General features: G+C 39.2%; 1 protein-coding gene and 1 long non-coding RNA gene across 4 annotated transcripts in view; one reads left to right on the top strand and one right to left on the bottom strand.

Moving 5' to 3' along the window:
* Positions 1-18,491, bottom strand: part of LOC141423379 (uncharacterized) — a 56,909-nt gene that overhangs the window by 33,567 nt on the left and 4,851 nt on the right. The gene's annotated exons all lie outside the window — the stretch shown is intronic.
* On the top strand, positions 5,390-18,412 carry LOC109701609 (vascular non-inflammatory molecule 3-like). Its single transcript, XM_074044671.1, is given in 8 exon segments — positions 5,390-5,530; positions 11,820-12,197; positions 12,199-12,223; positions 13,057-13,169; positions 13,172-13,429; positions 13,999-14,154; positions 14,156-14,173; positions 14,811-18,412. Coding segments are annotated over 8 exon segments (1,212 nt in total). The 3' UTR covers positions 14,934-18,412.

Below are 18,491 nucleotides of genomic sequence, written 5' to 3' on the forward strand. Positions count from 1 at the left end.
GCTTCCTGTGGTGTGTTCCATGCCTCTCTGCCAGACCTGCCTTTCCTCTTCTCTCTAAAAAGGAACTCAGTACTTGTAGTTTGGTTAGGGATCATCCCTGTTGGCTCCAAGGTGTGTGGAATATCACTCAGGCCAGATAAGGCCTCTGGGTTCAGAAATCCATGCAGGGCTGTTCACATGTGTGAAGCCAAGTCAGAGAAGATCCTTCACTGTGACTTGACAATTAGAAAAGAAGCAGTATCTTCTTTGACCACAGGCATGAGGAACAATGAAATTTGTAACTCCCAGGAGCTATCTTCACTGCAATTGAAAAAAAATCTTAGCCAAGGATATCACAAAGGAGCTAGAAACCTCTGAGCGTATCTTTTATGTGCCTGGATTCAGCCAGGTGAAACTAGAATTCCACAAAACTTTCCAGTTCTGTGAGCTGAGGAGTGCTATATTCTGTTGTAGTTTGTTTTGAGTTGGATTTCCATAGTTTGGACAAATGTTCGTCCTTATTCTTATTAGCCTTATCTAATTCTGCACAAAACTCTGAACACAAAGGCCTTATGTACTTTTCTTCAGGCAGGGTACAGTTCTTGTGCCAGTTTTGGGTATAACAACCTCAAATAACAAAATGAGCAGCAGTAGCTCTGTGGAGGGTAATGGCTGGCTTTTGTCATTTGGAGGAAAAGAAGAGGGAGGCCATTCTGCATTTAAAGAAATAACCTGCTGGCAGCTTAGAAATATCAAAGCCCTGTGGAGTTTCCTTATGAAGCACTCACTTATTAAAAACAAATGCATATTCCAAGTTTTTAATGAAAATGTTGCTGACTCATACAAATATATAAAGGATTTCAGAAAAATCACCCAGATACCCACTGCCCAGCTTGTGCAAAACCAAATTGTGAATACAGCAGAAGCCTCCTGTGTCTGCTTCATATTGCATTTTTCTCCTTTCCCTGTGCCATTCCCCTAAAGAGATTACTATTCTAAGATTCTTCCTTCCTTTCTTTTTCTTTCCCCCCTTCTCTCCTTCCCTCCCTCCCTTCTTCCCTCTCTTCCTTCCATTCTTTCTTTTTTTTCTGTGGTAGTACTGGGGTTGAACTAATGGCCTCATTCTTGCTAAGTAGGTGCTTTACTATTTCAACCATAACCCCATCACTTTTTTGCTTCAGTTACTTTTTGGATAGGGTCTTGTGCTTCTGCCCAGAGTCAGCCTTGGATGGTGATCTTCCTACCTATGCCTCCCTGTAACTGGGATTGCAGATATGGACCAGATACCTGGCTTAGGTCTCACTAACTTTTTGCCTCGGTTGGCCTTGAACCTCCATCCTCCCAATCTCTGTCTCCTGAGTAGCTGGGATCACAGGCATGAGCCACCACACCCAGCAATCCTTAAGATTTTCATAGATTACTCCATGACTGCTCAGTAGTTTATTACATATGTCATATTCCTATTTAGTACAGTTTTTGCATGTTATTGAAATTTGTATATGGTAAATTACATATATTTTGCACATTTGTTCTCTCTCTCTCTTTTAAACAGTGTCTCACTATGTAGCCAGGATGGCCTTGAACTCACTATCCTCCTACCTTCACCTCCCAACTGCAAGGTGTACAGTTGTGTGTACCACAGTCAGCCATATTTCTTACACTCAACAAAGTGAATTTAATCCAAGTGAATTAGCATTGCTTTATTTTACCCCTTCTCCTTGCTATATGATGTGGAATTAAATGTGCTGATTATTAAACTATTGTCTCTCCCTTGAAAATCACAGTTCTATATTCTTTGTGATGCAAATTTATTTCTCCCTTGTGGGCTGTATCCCTAAATTCTGCCAATAGGGGGTGATAGCAAAATACCTATGGTTGGAAGAGGAAAGGTGCTGCTTTGGATTGCTTACCCAACAGTGTCTTCCCATCAACAATTGTTATACCTGGTGGCAATTATTTGTTCAGGGTGGCAGTTGCTTGTAGTTTCCAGTATTTTCCTTCACCCACAGAACCAGCATCACTGCCATTCTTCAAAACAGCCATCACCAGCCTCTGCCTCCTCTAGAGGTTTGAATTTTCAGTTGCGTGGGGGCCTCTGAAGAGCCGGTTTCTCAGCACTAGCTGGACAGCTCATCCTTCCACTCTGAGCCTCAACTGCACAGGGTGGGTTTGTCCTCTGTCAAGTCTCTAACTGCTTCTTCTCTCCCTCTTCTCCTTCTACACTAACCAACAGTGTGTTACCCAGTGTTTCTTTTTGTCCTTCATTCATCAAATACCTGTTTAGCTACATATATATTAACTTATCTTATAATACCTGCTGTGGATTCTGTTTTCCTGGTTGTACCTTGTCTGATAAAGCTTCGGTGTTAGAGAACAGAGAACAATGCACCCAAATATGGTGGATTTTTTTTTTTTTTGGCACGCTGAGCAATTTGATCTAGAGAAAAGTAAAGACCTCAAAAGCAGGTTCAACACCAAGTTTCCTCTAAGCTTGAATTCCTTCTCCCCACCCAAGAACAGAGAGACTCCCCCTGGAATTCCTTTAGTTGCATTAAGACCAGACTATAAATAGAACATTATTGCTTTCCGTCCCCACCCAGAAATCCCATTATTATTTCAGAAGAGGATCCTGAAGGACATAACCACACCCTGATGGACTTTCATGATAAGATAATGTCTACCTCTGGGACTTGTTCAAATTCCAAGGAGAATTACTTTGCAGGCTAATTTCTCTACATGGAACCATTAATTCCCGTCATAATCATCTATGATCCCTCAAAATTATTCTGTTCTCCCAGCTTCCTTAAAGGGAAGAGGTATATGAGCTTCTGAATCACATTGGGTGGGTGGATAATTACACTATGGGATTGTTTCTATGCACATAATAAATTTGTGTCTTTTTTTCAATTAAGTTGTCTTTGTCAGTTTTGCCAATAGCTTTAAGAGGATGGAGAGGAAATTTTCCTTTACTTCTACACCTGTATTCATTTGTTCACTGTTCTATTGCTAAATACAGAGCACATAGCCAGTCCTGGTGCATGGGAATTGTGAGTAAGCTGGATGATGTACAATAAAAGTGTAGACACATTCAATCATCATGCAATAGGGGACCAGGCATGTTGTCTTAGCTCTCTCTGTCTCCCTCTGTCTCTCTGTCTCTCTCTCTCAGAGCAAACAAGTGCAAGGATTTATTAGGGCACCATTAAAAGAAGCGACAATGGCAGGCAGCTACACAAAGATACATAGCACACTGAGACAAGTCGAGATTAGGTTTTGTATCTCAGGTTAGGCTACTTTTGATAGGCTGTTTCCCTTTTTGTGTACCTTACTTATCAGTTTATCTCTTCCTCTGATCATGGTTTGAATGTGGGACATCTTTTGAGCTCCAGCCTTATTTCCTCATTTTGCCTGTTTCTTGGTATGCCTACGTGGACTTTCTTCCAAGTTCTCCCTGACTCCCGCTAAAACCAGGATTGGGACAAATGTTTCATCTTCTTGCAACTGCTTCGAGCTTGGCAGGGTCATAGGTATGTCCCTGCCTATGTATTTTTTGTTCCAGCAAAGGACTATTTAGCAGTCTGTGGGGACATGGGAAGGTCTAATTGAATACCAGAACAACATTGTACAGAAATCTGGTCCATGGGGCTAAGAGGTACTGACAGTCAGGTGGTAGGGGATAGAACCCATATTGTAGCAGAGACTAAAACAATATATGACCACCAAGCCACCACTACAAGAGATTCTTTAAGGAATTCTGCACACAGAAAATGAAAGCAAACAAAACCATGAGAGGACAAGCAACACCAAACCACAGGAGAAGAAAAGACAAGGAATCAGAGAGTAACATTGATTCAGCTGCACACACTCAAACTCTTAAACAACAAAAACAACTAAATGACAGGAATCACCACATACCTATCAATACTAACACTGAATGTTAATGGACTTAGTTCCCCCATCAAAAGACACCATTTGGCAAACTGGATTAAAAAGAAAGATCCAACAATCTGTTGTTTACAGGAGACCCATCTCATTGACAGAAACAAGCACTGGCTAAGGGTGAAATGCTGGAAGAAGATTTACCAAGCAAATGGCTCTAGAAAATGGGCAAGAGTAGCAATACTTATCTCAGACAAGTACACTTCAAACTTACATTGATCAAACAATACTAGTATCAACTCAAAATCGATCAAGGACCTTATATCAGACCCAAAACTCTGAAGTTAGTACAGGAGAGAGCAGGAAACACTCTGGAAGTAATAGGTATAGGCAAGGACTTCCTCAATAGAACCCCAGCAGCTCAGCAACTAAGAGAAAGGATGGACAAATGGGACTTCATAAAACTAAAAAGTTTCTGCACCACAAAATAAATGGTCTTTAAAATGAAGAGATCATACACAGTGTGGGAGAAAATATTTGCCAGCTACACATCAGACAAAGGACTGATAACCAGAATATACAGGGAACTTAAAAAACTAACTCTCCCAAAATCAATGAACCAATAAAGAAATGGGCAACTGAACTGAACAGAACTTTCTCCAAAGAAGAAATTCAAATGGCCAAAAAAACACATGAAAAAATGCTCACCATCTCTAGCCATAAAGGAAATGCAAATCAAAACCACACTAAGATTCCACCTCACCCCTGTTAGAATAGCCATTATTAAAAACACCATTAACAACAGATGTTGGCAAGGATGTGGGGAAAAAGGAACCCTAGTACACTGCTGATGGGAATGCAAGCTGGTGCAACCATTCTGGAAAACAATATGGAGGCTTCTTAAAAATCTAAACATAGATCTGCCATATGATACAGCAATCCCACTCCTGGGGATATACCCAAAGGAATGCAACACAGGTTGGGCATCCCACCAAGTCAAGGGACCCCAAAGTTGGGGTGCAATTCACTGGAATGAGAAGTACCCTTGGAGTACCACTCTTAGGGTTCAGAGGACTCCTGAACATGAAGTTTTGGAGATTTATATGATGACTCTCATAAACTTTTCACAAATACTTACTAAGGCCGTGGTGCAGTTCTGTCCAGAGTAGATGGAGGAGACTCACAACTGGCACCACAACTCTTTCTGCTGGGCAGAATGCCATCCGAGGGGTAGATGAGAGGATTTGAAAGTAAAAGTGTGAGGAGAGAGGTAGGGTCCTCTACAGTGTATATGGGTTTAATGGACAAATTTTCACTGTCAGTTGTGCTGTTTGTTGGAAATGGAGGCTTAAAAATGTAAAGGACAGATAGGTTCTTCACCCTTGTAGGCTGCAGGTAGATAGACCCCTTTTTCCTGATTTTTTGATTACCCCAGAGTTTTGCCCTGGTCAGAGGTCCACAAATTTCAGGGAAGATAGGTCATTCCACCAAAGAGTCTGTATAAGTCTCCGATCCTTCCCTCCTAAGGGCGATGGGGTCCAGACACCAGGAAAAGAAGAACTTTGGAGCTCACCAGGAAGTCACTCAGGCCAGAATTGTTCCCAAGCTCCAGTGCAGTACTGCCAAAGGTCCTGATATAGGAAGAAAGGAGTTCTCTAAATTCCCCTATGGGGTTTGGGGCTCACCATATGGGCTATCACTTTGTGTGGTGGATTTGGGGAGCTGTGGGTTGGAAAAAGAATTTACTGAGACGGAGGGTAGAAGGAAGCAAAGATGTATCAGGATGCTATTAAAAAGAGAGACAACAGCAAGCAGTTATGCAGAGGAACATAACACTTGTCTTAGCTCTTGGCCAGACATTTATTAACAAGACAGCATGCCCTTTGTAGCTGGCATGCTCTTCACTCTATTGAAGGCTACTGAAGCCATGAACTTTGGGTTCACCTCTGTTAAAACACAGATTTGTTGGTTACTTTTATCCTTGATTTTGAACCTTCACTTTGTGGTGCCTGTGTGATTTCTCAGTAATAAAGGAACCAACAAGCAAGGTTAGCTGACTCTGAGTTATAATTTTTAATAATCTTTGTCCGTAGACCTGTTTTTGAAGTTTGGTCCTGTTCAATAGATGTTTAAGTTTTCTACTTTTTCTTGGTCCATTATAAATATTATCACTATGGTTACCTATTACAAATATAGCTTTTTGGAGCATAAGCCTCCTGGTGCGTACCTTCTTATGCAGTATAAGAAGCCAAGTGACTTTCAGGGTGATGACTATAGGTCAGGCAAGCCCTGTGCCAAATGGTGATGATAAGTAAAACAAAAGTTTGAAAGATTTCATCCTAGAAGAGGAGATAACATCACCACCATCCCCATCATCACCACCCATTGTCATAGCAACCAAATTATGAGCACTTAGAAGATGCCTAACACTGTGCTAAGCATTTTCAAGCATTTCATTTAACACTTATAATAATAATCATAGAAAGAATAGTGTTGTGATCATTGCAATGATCAAGAATGGATCAATTCCACTTTGGAAGACAAGAAACATGTTATAAACCAGCTGGATAAATTAATCAGGACATTCTAGGCAGAGTTACTCATGCATTCAAAGACATGGAAGAATAGCCTGTTTTAAGCAGAGTCCAATATTGGGGAGGGACAGGAGAAAAGGAGGCAGGATAAAATGGATAGTGTAAAAAATAAAATTGAAGAGAAAGGCAGAGACCAGGTTATTGAAGCACAAATGAAGTCTGATGGTCTGGATCTAAACAACTGGAAGATTACAGAAGCCATTGACTGGGATATGAAAGATTACTGGTGAAAAGACGTCAGGAGGAAAAGGTTGTTGAGGGTAAGATGGGAGGAGTGAGATCAGAGAGGCAGATGAAGACCAGTGAGAGTGATTCTTGCTCAGAGACGGGGTCCTGAGGATGGGAATGGAAAGGAGATTTTGCAATGAATATTAGAAATAAAGATTTGGGAAGAACCAACAAACCACAGAGATTCTATGCCAGGGACTCTCCTTCCCTTTAAACTTTCCATGTACACACACACACACACACACACACACACACACACACTCTTTTGGTGGTGCCGGGGCTCAACATAGGGTAGGTATCATGTATGCTAAGCAGGCTTTCTGCCACTAAGCTACATCTCTTGTCCTCCTTCACATATTTAGCAGAATTATATTTATTTTAAACTTCAGACTCTAAATTTCCTAATCCCACAAAAAATTCTAAACTGTCATTCAGATTATGCATAAAATACTTTGATTCAAATAGCTTATATCTTTAATCTCGATTATGTAATACATGTATGAATCAAAGGCATTACTCACCACACACTATGAAGTGGCAACAAAATATCTCAACATTTCTATTCATTTCAACATAATAAAAAGTTGGTACATTTCCTGAAACTAGGGACAAGTAGAATGTAGTGGAATTCCTATCTGTTTCCTTTTGATTCTGAATCAAGACAAGTTATAATGTCAACCTAAAATATGAAAATCGTTTTCATCGCATCATGAAGCAATCACCTGGGTTACACAGTTTCCTTCTTGTCCTCAGTTTTTTTTTTTTTTTTTCTGAAATGAATGAATGTCTGATGGATGTCATTTCAGGGAATTAGGACACAGGGAAATACCCTGGGAGAAAGAATTCTTAGTGGAAAAGCTTATTGAAATCAAGGGACTTTGAATGTAGAACCAAATCAACCAAACAACCAAACGAACAAATGCACAAATCTCCAAAACTTGTAAGTTTCTCTAGATCAGATGGGGATTTGAAAGAATCCCAGGCGAAAGAAACAGTATTAATGATTCTATAATCAGAGATTTAAACCTTAACAGAAACTCTTTGAATTTGAAATCAACTCATATTCAAAAAGGGAATTCAGTCTCAAACTAGGTCAAGAAATTTTCTTTAACAAAGCACGAAATATTTATAGGGCTTAGCATGGCATAAAATCCCATCAGAGCAGTACAGAATTGTAATGTGGCCCTTGCCCTTAAGAAACTTATAAGGATGGTATCGCTACAAATAATAAAATTAAAAGATAATGTAAAAATCTTTACTTATCCAGTAGTCTGTCATATGGAAGGTGTATTGAAGTTGCTATTTTAAATTGCAGAAGTAAATCGCATCTGAACACAGGGAAGAATGTTCTAAAAGTACTCAACATTCAGACATGTAACACACTGGTTCCTCAGGCAGGGGACCCCTTCATCCCTTCATTCAACATTCATTCAAGTCTGGGCTTTCGCCACCTACCTCTCAGGTGCTAGGGACATGAGGTTTTCTTATCCTTCAGGGGTCACATCCCTGAGATGAATCATCTCTAGACAATTATTACACATGGATATTCTGGAAGAAAATATCAAGAGCTCTCTTGCTCTTTCTTTTTCCAGATTTAATAACATGGAGGGGAGGAAATCCCACAGCAAGGGCTCTGGATTGGTAAAAGACTTTTCTGGAAACATATGCCAAAGATCATTCATATTTCAAATTTAATATTTCAGATTTTGAATTTATACATAATAATTACGATAGTTATTTATATGGGGCAGTGAGATACACATGTGCATAATATATAATGAACAAATAAGGGTAATTACCATATCCATCACCTAAAAAATATATATTCCATAGTTTCTACTGGAATTATTAAAAATCCTTTCTTTTAGCTATTTTGAAATATACAATAAGTTATTATTAACTATATTCACCCTGTTGTGCTATAGAACACTAGAACTTAACCCCTATATATAATTGTATTTTTTATATCTGACAATGAGCCTCTCTTTATCCCTCCACCCCACCCTTCCCAGGTTCTGGCAGACCACTCTTCTACTCTTATGAGTTCATTTATTTAGATTTCGTATATGAGGGGAAGATGTCATGTTTGTCTCTCTGTGCCTGGCTTATTTCGCTTAACATGATGTCCTACATGCTGTTTCAAATGAGAAGATTTCATTCCTTTTTTTATTTTCATTTCTTTTTTTATTTTCAGACCCAGCTTAAGATCAAAAACTACATCTCTAACTGAATCCAATACTTCTGGTAAGAATCAAGCTAGGTAAATCAATACTTCTACTTGTAAAGCAATACTTCTACTTGATGGTAGGAAGGTAAAAAGGTGGCTTTTTATGCAATTCCATGTGTTTTGCTTAATAAATTTCTTTCTTTTTATGGCTGAATAATATTCCATTATATCTTTCTCTCTATCTATATATCATACTATATTTTCTGTATAGGTTCCTGGATTGGTTCCGTAGTATTGTAATAAACATGGAAGTGCAGATATCTTTTTAACATACTAATTTCTTCTCCTTTGAATATATACCCAGTAGTGGAATTGATGGATCATATAATAGTCCAATATTTAGTTTTTTGATAATGAGTGGATTAAATTACATTTCCAACATTTTATAAGAATTCCTCTTTCTCTGCATCCTGCCAATAGCCATTCTAACGTGAGTGAAATGGTATCTCTCTTTTTTTGTTGTTGTTGGAACTGGGGTTGAAACTCAGGGCTTCACACTTGCTAGGCAGGCACTCCTCTGCTTGAGCCATACCTCCAACCTTTTTAAGCTCTGGTTATTTTGGAGATTGGGTCTTATTTTTTGCCCAGGTCAACCTGGACCATGGTGCTCCGATTCTAAGCTTCTCACCATAGCTGGGATGACAGGCATGCCCCATCACAACTAGTTTTTTCTGTTGAGATGGGGCCTAACGAACTTTTTTTTTGGTCTGTGTTGGCCTGGATCATCCCCATCTCCGCCTCCCAAGTAGCTAGTATTATAGGTGTGAGTCACTGTTCATTGTGGCTGTGATTTGCATTTCCCTGATGATTGGTTCATGACTAGATATTGAGCATTTTTTCACATACACTTCTTGGCCATCTGTATACATTATTTTAAGAAATGTCAATGCAGATCACTTGCCCATTTTCTAATTGGATTATTTGAGTTTTTGTTAGTGTCCTTTCTTCAGTTCTTATATATTCCAAGTATCAGCCCTTGTCAAATGAATAGCCGAGATTCTTACCTCCCCAACTATCTTTGCCCATAAAATACCTGAAGTCTTCCCAAGGAGATAGTTTCATCCTTCTGCATATGGAAATTCAGTTTCCTAGTATCTTAATTTGTTTGAAAAGACAAGATCTGCACATACCAAATTATGTATTGGTGCAAGATTTAAGTTAAAGGTCAAGACAACAGCAAGCAGTGAGAGACATTGAACAGCACAGAGAAAATTTGCTATAAGAGTTCAGAAATGGAGCTGTACGAGGAACTGGAGCTTACACAAATGCAGACCAAAGACCTTATAGGCAGAACTGGCCCAGGAAGTGGGCCAGCACCAAAACCTGACTCATCCATGCAGAGCAGCATATGGAGTTTTCGTTGGGCAGGGAATGACTTGATATTACTGAACAGAGTGTATGTTAGCAAGTTACAAAAGTAAATTCAGTGGAGGATGTGTTCAGGTTATAGAGGATGAAATGTGGGAAATGCTGACGTTTTCAAGTTCCTCTGTAGCCTGTGTACCTTGTTTACTTCTCATGGAGTATGGAACTTTCAATGAACTGAATGCTTATGGTGCCTAAATTTTTATGTTTAAGCCAGGAATGGTGACACATGCCTATAATCCTAGCAGCTGGGAGACTCAAGAAAGAGAATCATGAGTTTAAAGCCAACATGAAATACATAAATGAGAACCTATCTCAGAATAACACCCCCACAAAAATTCTTATGTTGACTCCTAATCCCTAGGTTATGGTGCTAGGAGGTGGGGCCTCCAGGAGGTGATTAGGTCATGAGGATGGAGCCCTCATGAATGACGTTGTATTGGAAGCTCTCTCGCTCCTTCTGTCAAATGAGGACACAGCAAGGAGACTACCATCTAAGAGCCAGGAAGTGGTCCAGCACCAAAACCTGAACTTCTGCCACATTGAACTTGAATTTCCTGGCCTCTTGAATTGTGATCAATAAACTCCTGTTGATTATAAGCTTTCCACTCTCTAGTATTTTGTTACATCAATCTGAACAGACTAAAATAGCACTTCTGGGGAATTAAGAGTTTTGAAATAACAGAGAAACACTGACTGTTGGGAAGTCTAAGTGACATGACAGAAGCTGTACTTTGAAGGGAAATTTTCTAGTGACGACGTGCAGAGTAAGCAATTTCTCCACTGTGGCAGATAGGGAGATAAATTTAACAACTGACAGCTGGTTTAGAATAACAAATTAACAACAGATGTTTAAAAGGAAACTTATGATGAAATGGACATGGAAATAAAGAGGAAGTTAACAGAGATTCAGGTTAAACAGACAAAATTAGGATATTTCCATTCTATATCTAATATCTTAAAACTATTTAGCTTATTTAAAGACACAAAGAAACCACCTCTTGAAAATGGGCTTTTGGGTAATGTAATAGTAGAAATATTTAGAGAAAAGGACTTCACTAAAATAAACATGAGCAGATTCTACACTGCATGACATTGAAGCCGTGCCATCGCTTTTCTACATGTGAATGCCTCAGCATTAGTTGGGCTCAAGAGAGAACCAGACACCCAATCTCAATGGTATTTGCCATCAATAATCATGCCATAGTCTAAGTTTTATGAAGTGCTCAGCTTAAGTGCTAACGTTTCAGATTACTGATCTTTGCAGGAGAAACCAGCAACCATTGTTTCTGCTGATACCCTGTCATGATCCAAGACGATGCCCATTCTTTAGCACAAATGTGTTTTTCAGGAACAAGTGAGCCCAATCTTTGTATATACCAGTAAAACCAATGTTTATATCTGTTCTCCCTTGCCATTTTGTGAATGGACTTAAAACTGGGGCTTGTCTACAGTGCGTTTTCTTCTGTCACAGCCACATTCATAAATTCTTAACAAATTATTACAGTGATTGTTACCTTCTACAGCAATAACAATGACAATGACAGTGTTGGTCCAAGTATGGAAATGTTGGTCTATCAGGAAAAATATATTTTATCAAAAGAAAAATATATGAAACAGGAGTTTGGCCAGTGTGTTTTAGCCAGGAGTGGACTCAAAATCTTTTTGCACCAGAAATTCAATTTGATTTTCCCAAGGATTCAGAATTTGTAATTTTTGACACCCCCTTTGGGAAGTTTGGCATCTTTACATGCTTTGACATTTTTTCTTATGACCCAGTGGTGGTGGTGGTGAATGACTTTCAAGTTGACAGCATTCTGCTCTCCACAGGGTGGTATACCATGCTGCCCCTCCTCTCAGCTGTTCCCTTCCATTCAGCGTGGGCCACAGCCATGAGAGTTAACCTGCTTGCTGCAAATACCTACGACAGACACTACCTTCCACATGACAGGTAACTCAGACCAGTCAAGCACTAAGTGGAAGTGCTGGTCTTGGGAAGTCTTCACGGATTTTCAAGCCTCAGTTTTCTTTGATGACTCAATTATGAATTCCACTATTGTAAAATTAATAGCAGTATGAGTTTCTGATTAAGGAACTCCTTTGTGAACAAAAGAGGAAAACATTTCAGTTTTACACGAGGGAAAATTGGAGTTAGAGAGGTCAAGTCTTGTAAAAAAAAATCAAAGTTAGGCCAGATGTGGTAGCACTTGCCTGCAATCCTATCACTCAACAAGCTAGGGAAGGAGAATCACAAGTTTGAGACTGGCCTGGGCCATATAACAATAAAACAATACAAACAAAACAAAATTAAAGCCAGATCTAAGGAATTTCCCAGCCAACATCTATTAGTGTTGAGATAAAACCACTTTAGGTTTATTAAAACATCCACTTTTAAGGTAATGCTCACTCCCCTCTACCACTTTGCTATGTGTTGAGCCAAATGAAGAGTCCCAAACACAATCATATTCAGTCAGTGGGGAGCCAAAGTTACTCTTCATGTTCGGGGGAGTTGTCTAGTTTCTTGTTAAATTGGCTTAAAAAAAGGTAAACATAAAGGAAAAAAATCAAAAAGGACCTCCATGTTAAATGATAATTTTAGTGCCAATAATATCTTATGGAGAACACAGAGTCAAACTGGAATTTAGGCCAAAAAAGCAGTTATTTCCCTAACTGTCTGGAAAATGATGGTGTTTTAATAACTTTTTAATTAATCTCACATGGGAATATTTTATTTCCATAAAAAGTTTTGAAACCGATATTTGCATTTCCACATCTTGATGATAGGAAGTGGAATCTACGCCCCGGAAGCAGTCACGGTGTATCACTATGACATGGAAACAGAGAGTGGCCAGCTCTTGCTCTCAGAATTAAAGTCTCAGCCTCGCAGCGAGCCCACTACCCTGCAGCAGTTAATTGGAGTGCTTATGCCAGAGGCATCAAGCCATACTTGTCCAAGCAGGCAGACTTTCCTGGGACAATTTATTTTGATGAATTTACCTTCACTGAGCTTAAGGCAAACACAGGAAATTACACAGTTTGCCAGAAGGACCTGTGCTGTCATTTGACTTATAAGATAACTGAAAAACGAACAGATGAGGTTTATGTACTGGGTGCTTTTGATGGACTGCACTCAGTAGAAGGCCAGTATTACTTACAGGTAAAAGGGCTTTCATATGTTAGAATGGCCTTACTATTTTTCTTTTAGTTATCATTTCCTTTCTTTAAAAATTGTGCCGAATTCAGTTAATCAGTGTAATGTTGTATTTATCACTGAATTTTTTTTTTAAACCCAGAACACTTAATTTGTTCAGGATTAGCAAGAACAGGATTGATTTTCTTGGCTTCTTGGTAAAAAATATAAAGTCAACTGACTACTTCTCAGCAGGCCAAGTTAAAAAATCGTAACTTCTGTGTATTTTCCAGTGCAGTGATGTGACTATGTGAAGGAGTTAAAAAAGAGATATCTAATTGAAATAGTTTATGGAATAAGCCAAATTAGAATGAGAGATAGCTGTAATTATGTGCAATACACTCTGATTCTTTAAATTCTAATCTGTTCCATTTGACTTTATTTAAAAAAAAGGATTCATTAATAAGTTGTGATCTGCAGTTTACAAAACAATGCTTAAGAAGCAACTTAAGTGTTCCTCTACTTTTTGCAATTGCATTATTTGACTGTGAAAATATTTCCAAGTTTTCTGACTGCTCTTTTCTTTTTCTACATAGATATGCACATTCCTGAAGTGTCAAACCACCGATCTGAGAACTTGTGGGGAGCCTGTAGGGTCAGCATTTACCACGTTTGAAGAATTCTCCCTCAGTGGCACATTTGGAACGAGTCATGTTTTCCCACAGATTGTCTTAAGTGGGAGCCAGCTTGCCCCTTGAAAGACATTATGAGGTAGGAACTTTCCAAGATGGTAAATTTCTTTGAGCAGATGTGATAGACTAGCAAACTGAAAATCTTTGAAATAATGGGACAGTATCAAAATATCATACTTGGCACAATATGGGAGACACATGGAATATGGAAATTCTGAGCTGAAGTGTGAGTTGTAGTTTTAGACGGTTTTTAGGCTGTGGTGGAAAATTTTGGATTCATTTTTCTACATAAATGTAATGTTGGGATCCAACAGTGAAGTCATAGAGAAATTAAAATTAAAACATTGAGTGCTGATAATGGCAACTAATATTTTGTTCCTCTGCATGGTATAAGATTCAAGTTAAATGTGACAAATTAAATAAGGCATCTACAACTTATTCCATGTGTATATTATTTTGAGAAGTTGTTATAGTGTTGGTGATCATTAATATGTTGTATGGTGTTTCATGAGTTTAAAAAAACACTTTTATACATTAACTTATTTGTGGCACTGTCTTCTACTGTTAGACTCAAAACATGAGCCTGGGTCTCTGACACCAAATCCTGTGTTTTTCTTACTAGTCTATGCTGTTTTAGGAGTGATGTTGGTAGAGAAGGCCTCTGGGCTGGAAACCTAGCTCTGCATGGGAGTTAATCTTTTCATTTCTTTCATTAGGTTACTAGAGATGGACAACTAAGGAGCCAAAGTGGAGCCCTTTTGCTTGTCTTAGTTATGGCTGTATGGAAGAGTGAGAAGGATCCTCCATGCTTAGGGCAGGGACCTGGTAAATTAAAATGATATCCTCTGACATGGGGGTAGGTGGATAGAAATGGAACAATATATGAAAAGGAACCAGAGAACAGGTACAGCACCATATCTGGATATATTTTTCCAAACATTCAGCTCCACCATTATCCTAGAATAATGGTTGACCATGATTGAGGTTACTTCTTGGTAGCCAATCCTAAAGGTTATCCAGAGGCTCAACTACATCTCACTATAGTTGCAGTTTCATGCAAAAACCACCCCTCAAATTGCCATCTTGACTCTGAAGATGCCTTATCAATGCCCTTCCATTCCTCAGAAGTCTTCACAATTAGGCACATATCCCTAGCTAAATCTAAGCCTTACCCATAAAAGTGCCTAAGACTTGAGAACTGGATGTACTCAGCTGCTTGGTTGGGTTGACTGCCCTCACTTGATCTGGAGGGTGTACTTTTGCTTTTGCATTGGCACCTGACTGCTTGGCCAACCTCCTTGCCCTCAGTCTCCTGGGTGGGGAGGTTTATTTTTACTTCAATAACTCTTGCTCTGCTTAAAACTCCACTGTGTGTTTGCCCCTAAATACTTTTTTTGCATGATCAAAAGCCTGTCATTCATCTCCAGTGACACCTTTTTCTGGGCCTGTCAGAATTTCCCTAGCAAAGGGTGGGGGCAATAAGAGGGAGAGGGGATAAAAGAGAATGATGGAGGGAGTAAAATAGGGTGGGGGCAAGTAAAAGAGAAAGAGAGAGCGAGAGAGTCCTTGGTATCTTTTTAGAAGAGGTGACATAACTTACCAAATAACAAACTTAAGATTTAAAATCAATGGATATACTGTGGTTTGAATATTGTTTAACCCCTCTAAAACTCATGCTGAAATTAAATTTCCTCTGTGAATTATTAAGAGGATGATAACATAATCCAACGGTGCTGGTTAGAGATGAGACCTTTAGGAGGTGATTAGGATTAGTTAAGGTCATCAGGGTGGAGTCCTTATGATTGAATGTTGGTGGAATTTTAAGATAAAGGAGATTCTCTCTCTCTCTCTCTCTCTCTCTCTCTCTCTCTTTCCCCTCTCCCACCACCATGTGATATCCAACATCACCTCAGGATTTTGCCAACAATAAGACTATCACCAGATGTGGGTCCTTGGCCTTGGACTAGAAGAAACATGAGCCAAAATAAATCTTTTTAATTTCTAATTTACCTAGTCTATGGGATTATGTTATTAGCAACAGAAAACAAACTAAAGATATGTGCATAATTGTCATAGCATTAACCCAATTATGGAAGCAGCATTCACCTTCTAGGTATGTGTTACAGCATATGTGAGTATGTATATGTACAGTGGAACATATATTTAAATAGGAGGGGCCCCAGAAAAATCTTTTGTGGTAACTGTTCTAACATGTGTAAATATTGCTTTCATCATGATGGCTAATCTTATGTGTTAGCTTGAATGGACATGGATGCCCAAATAGCTGGCTAAAAATTATTTTTAGTTTTGTCTGTGAGAACATTTCTGGGAGAGAATAGCCTTAGAATTGATGGGCCGAGTAAAGCAGACGGCCCTTCCACTGTGGGTAGGCATTATCCATTCCCTGGAAGACTTGAGTAGAACAAGAAGGCAGAGGAAGGGTTAATTCATCATAGATAATCTACCTCTGGTGTTCAGGTCCTCAGAAATGGATTGGAATAGACACCATGAACGTGCTAGATGTCTAGCTGTCAAGTCTGCATAATTGTGCAAACCAGTATTTTATAATACAGAATCTATGAATATCTATCTATCTATCTCTATCTATGATCATCTGTCTCCTATTGGTTCTGTTGCCCTGGTGGATCCTGACAAATACATATCATTTGTAAATATACAGGATGAAATTTGAAGAGACAAATATCCCAGTTAATTAATAAACAGGACATTAAAGAATAAGGGCATTTTTCAAGTAATGATGAACAACTTTGTGGCTAATTAAAATTGTTCCATTATCTTTTATCATAACCTACTTGACTCTATGGTCTATTTGAAATTAGGTATTTGGAATGGAGATAATAAAGAAATAAGTTATTTCCCTCAGACCACATCTTGTTTCCTTTTTAATTTATTCTATCCTAAAGTCTAACCAATTCTGAGTAAGCTCCCATGCAGTACTCAGGAATTTGTTGTAGCCTGTGCTAGGCAAGGAGCTTCCTTAGAAAGAGCCACCCTGTCACCTTTTCCCTGGAAATCTTTGGCCCATTTTCTCTGGCCCTATGCATGTTTTTCTTTGTTGGTTATTGATTGACTCTGGGAAAAGACTCACACAAGAGTAGGTGAGTTCTCTGGGATGTGTGAAGACAGTTCAAGATCACGGAATTCAGAGATACCTTTTATTCCCACCAAAGTATGACAACTGCATTCCTAGGCTTTTTATAGGTGTTAGTGCCCATCAATATAATTTAATTCAGTACAGTGCTGGGTCTCAGCAGCATGAGAACAAAGAACTTAGTTCAGGGAGCAGCTTGCTGTTGCACTTCCTGAAACCAGTGGAGATGTTTCACAAGTGGGCCCCAGAAAGGAGCACCAGGGTGAAAAATAGAATATTGCCAACATGGGTGCTGACGGGTGCAGACCACATAGATGGGGGAAGAAGAAAACCTCCATCCTCTCCTTCTGACAGAACCCAAAAGAATATGACACAGCTTACTCCAGAGGCATCTGCACACCCATGCTTATTGCAGCACTATTCACAATAGCCAAGTTATAGAAACAGCCAAGATGCCCCACTACTGATGAATGGATTAAGAAAATGTGGTATCTATACACAATGGAATTTTATGCAGCCATGAAGAGAATGAAATGTTATCATTCACAGGTAAATAGATGGAACTGGAGAACATCATTCTGAGTGAGGTTAGCCTGGCCCCAAAACACAAAAATCGTATGTTCTCCCTCATATGCAGACATTAGATCAAGGGCAAACACAACAAGGGGATTGGACTTTGATCACATGATAAACTGAGAACACACAAGGAAGGTATGAGGATAGGTAAGACACCCAAGAAACTAGATAGCATTTGTTGCCCTCAACACAGAGAAACTACCTGTAATCCCAATACTCTAGAGGCAAGGAAAGGAGAATTGTGAGTTCAAGATCAGCTTGGACTACACAGAGAGCTCCAGACTAGCCTGGGCTATATTGTGGGACCCTGTCTCAAAAAACCAAATAAATAAAATAATTAAAATAAAATAAAATTGGGAAAAAAAACGCAGAGAAACTAAAGCAGATACTTTAAAGCAACTGAGGCCAATAGGAGAAGGGGACCAGGAACTAGAGAAAAGGTTAGTTCGAGAAGAATTAATTTAGAATGTAACACACATGTACAGGAAAGCAATGTGAGTAAACTCCCTGTATAGCTGTCCTTATCTCAACTAGCAAAAACCCTTGTTCCTTTCTATTAGTGCTTATACTCTCTCTTCAACAAAACTAGAGATAAGGGCAAAATAGTGTCTGCCTGGTAGTGAGGGGTTAGTGGGGGTAAGGGAGGGAGTTGGGGGGGCAAGGGAGAGGGCGGGGGGGAAGGGGGGAGAAATGGCCCAAACATTGTATG

This window comes from Castor canadensis, chromosome 1 (assembly GCF_047511655.1).
Source record: "Castor canadensis chromosome 1, mCasCan1.hap1v2, whole genome shotgun sequence".
Taxonomy (NCBI): domain Eukaryota; kingdom Metazoa; phylum Chordata; class Mammalia; order Rodentia; family Castoridae; genus Castor; species Castor canadensis.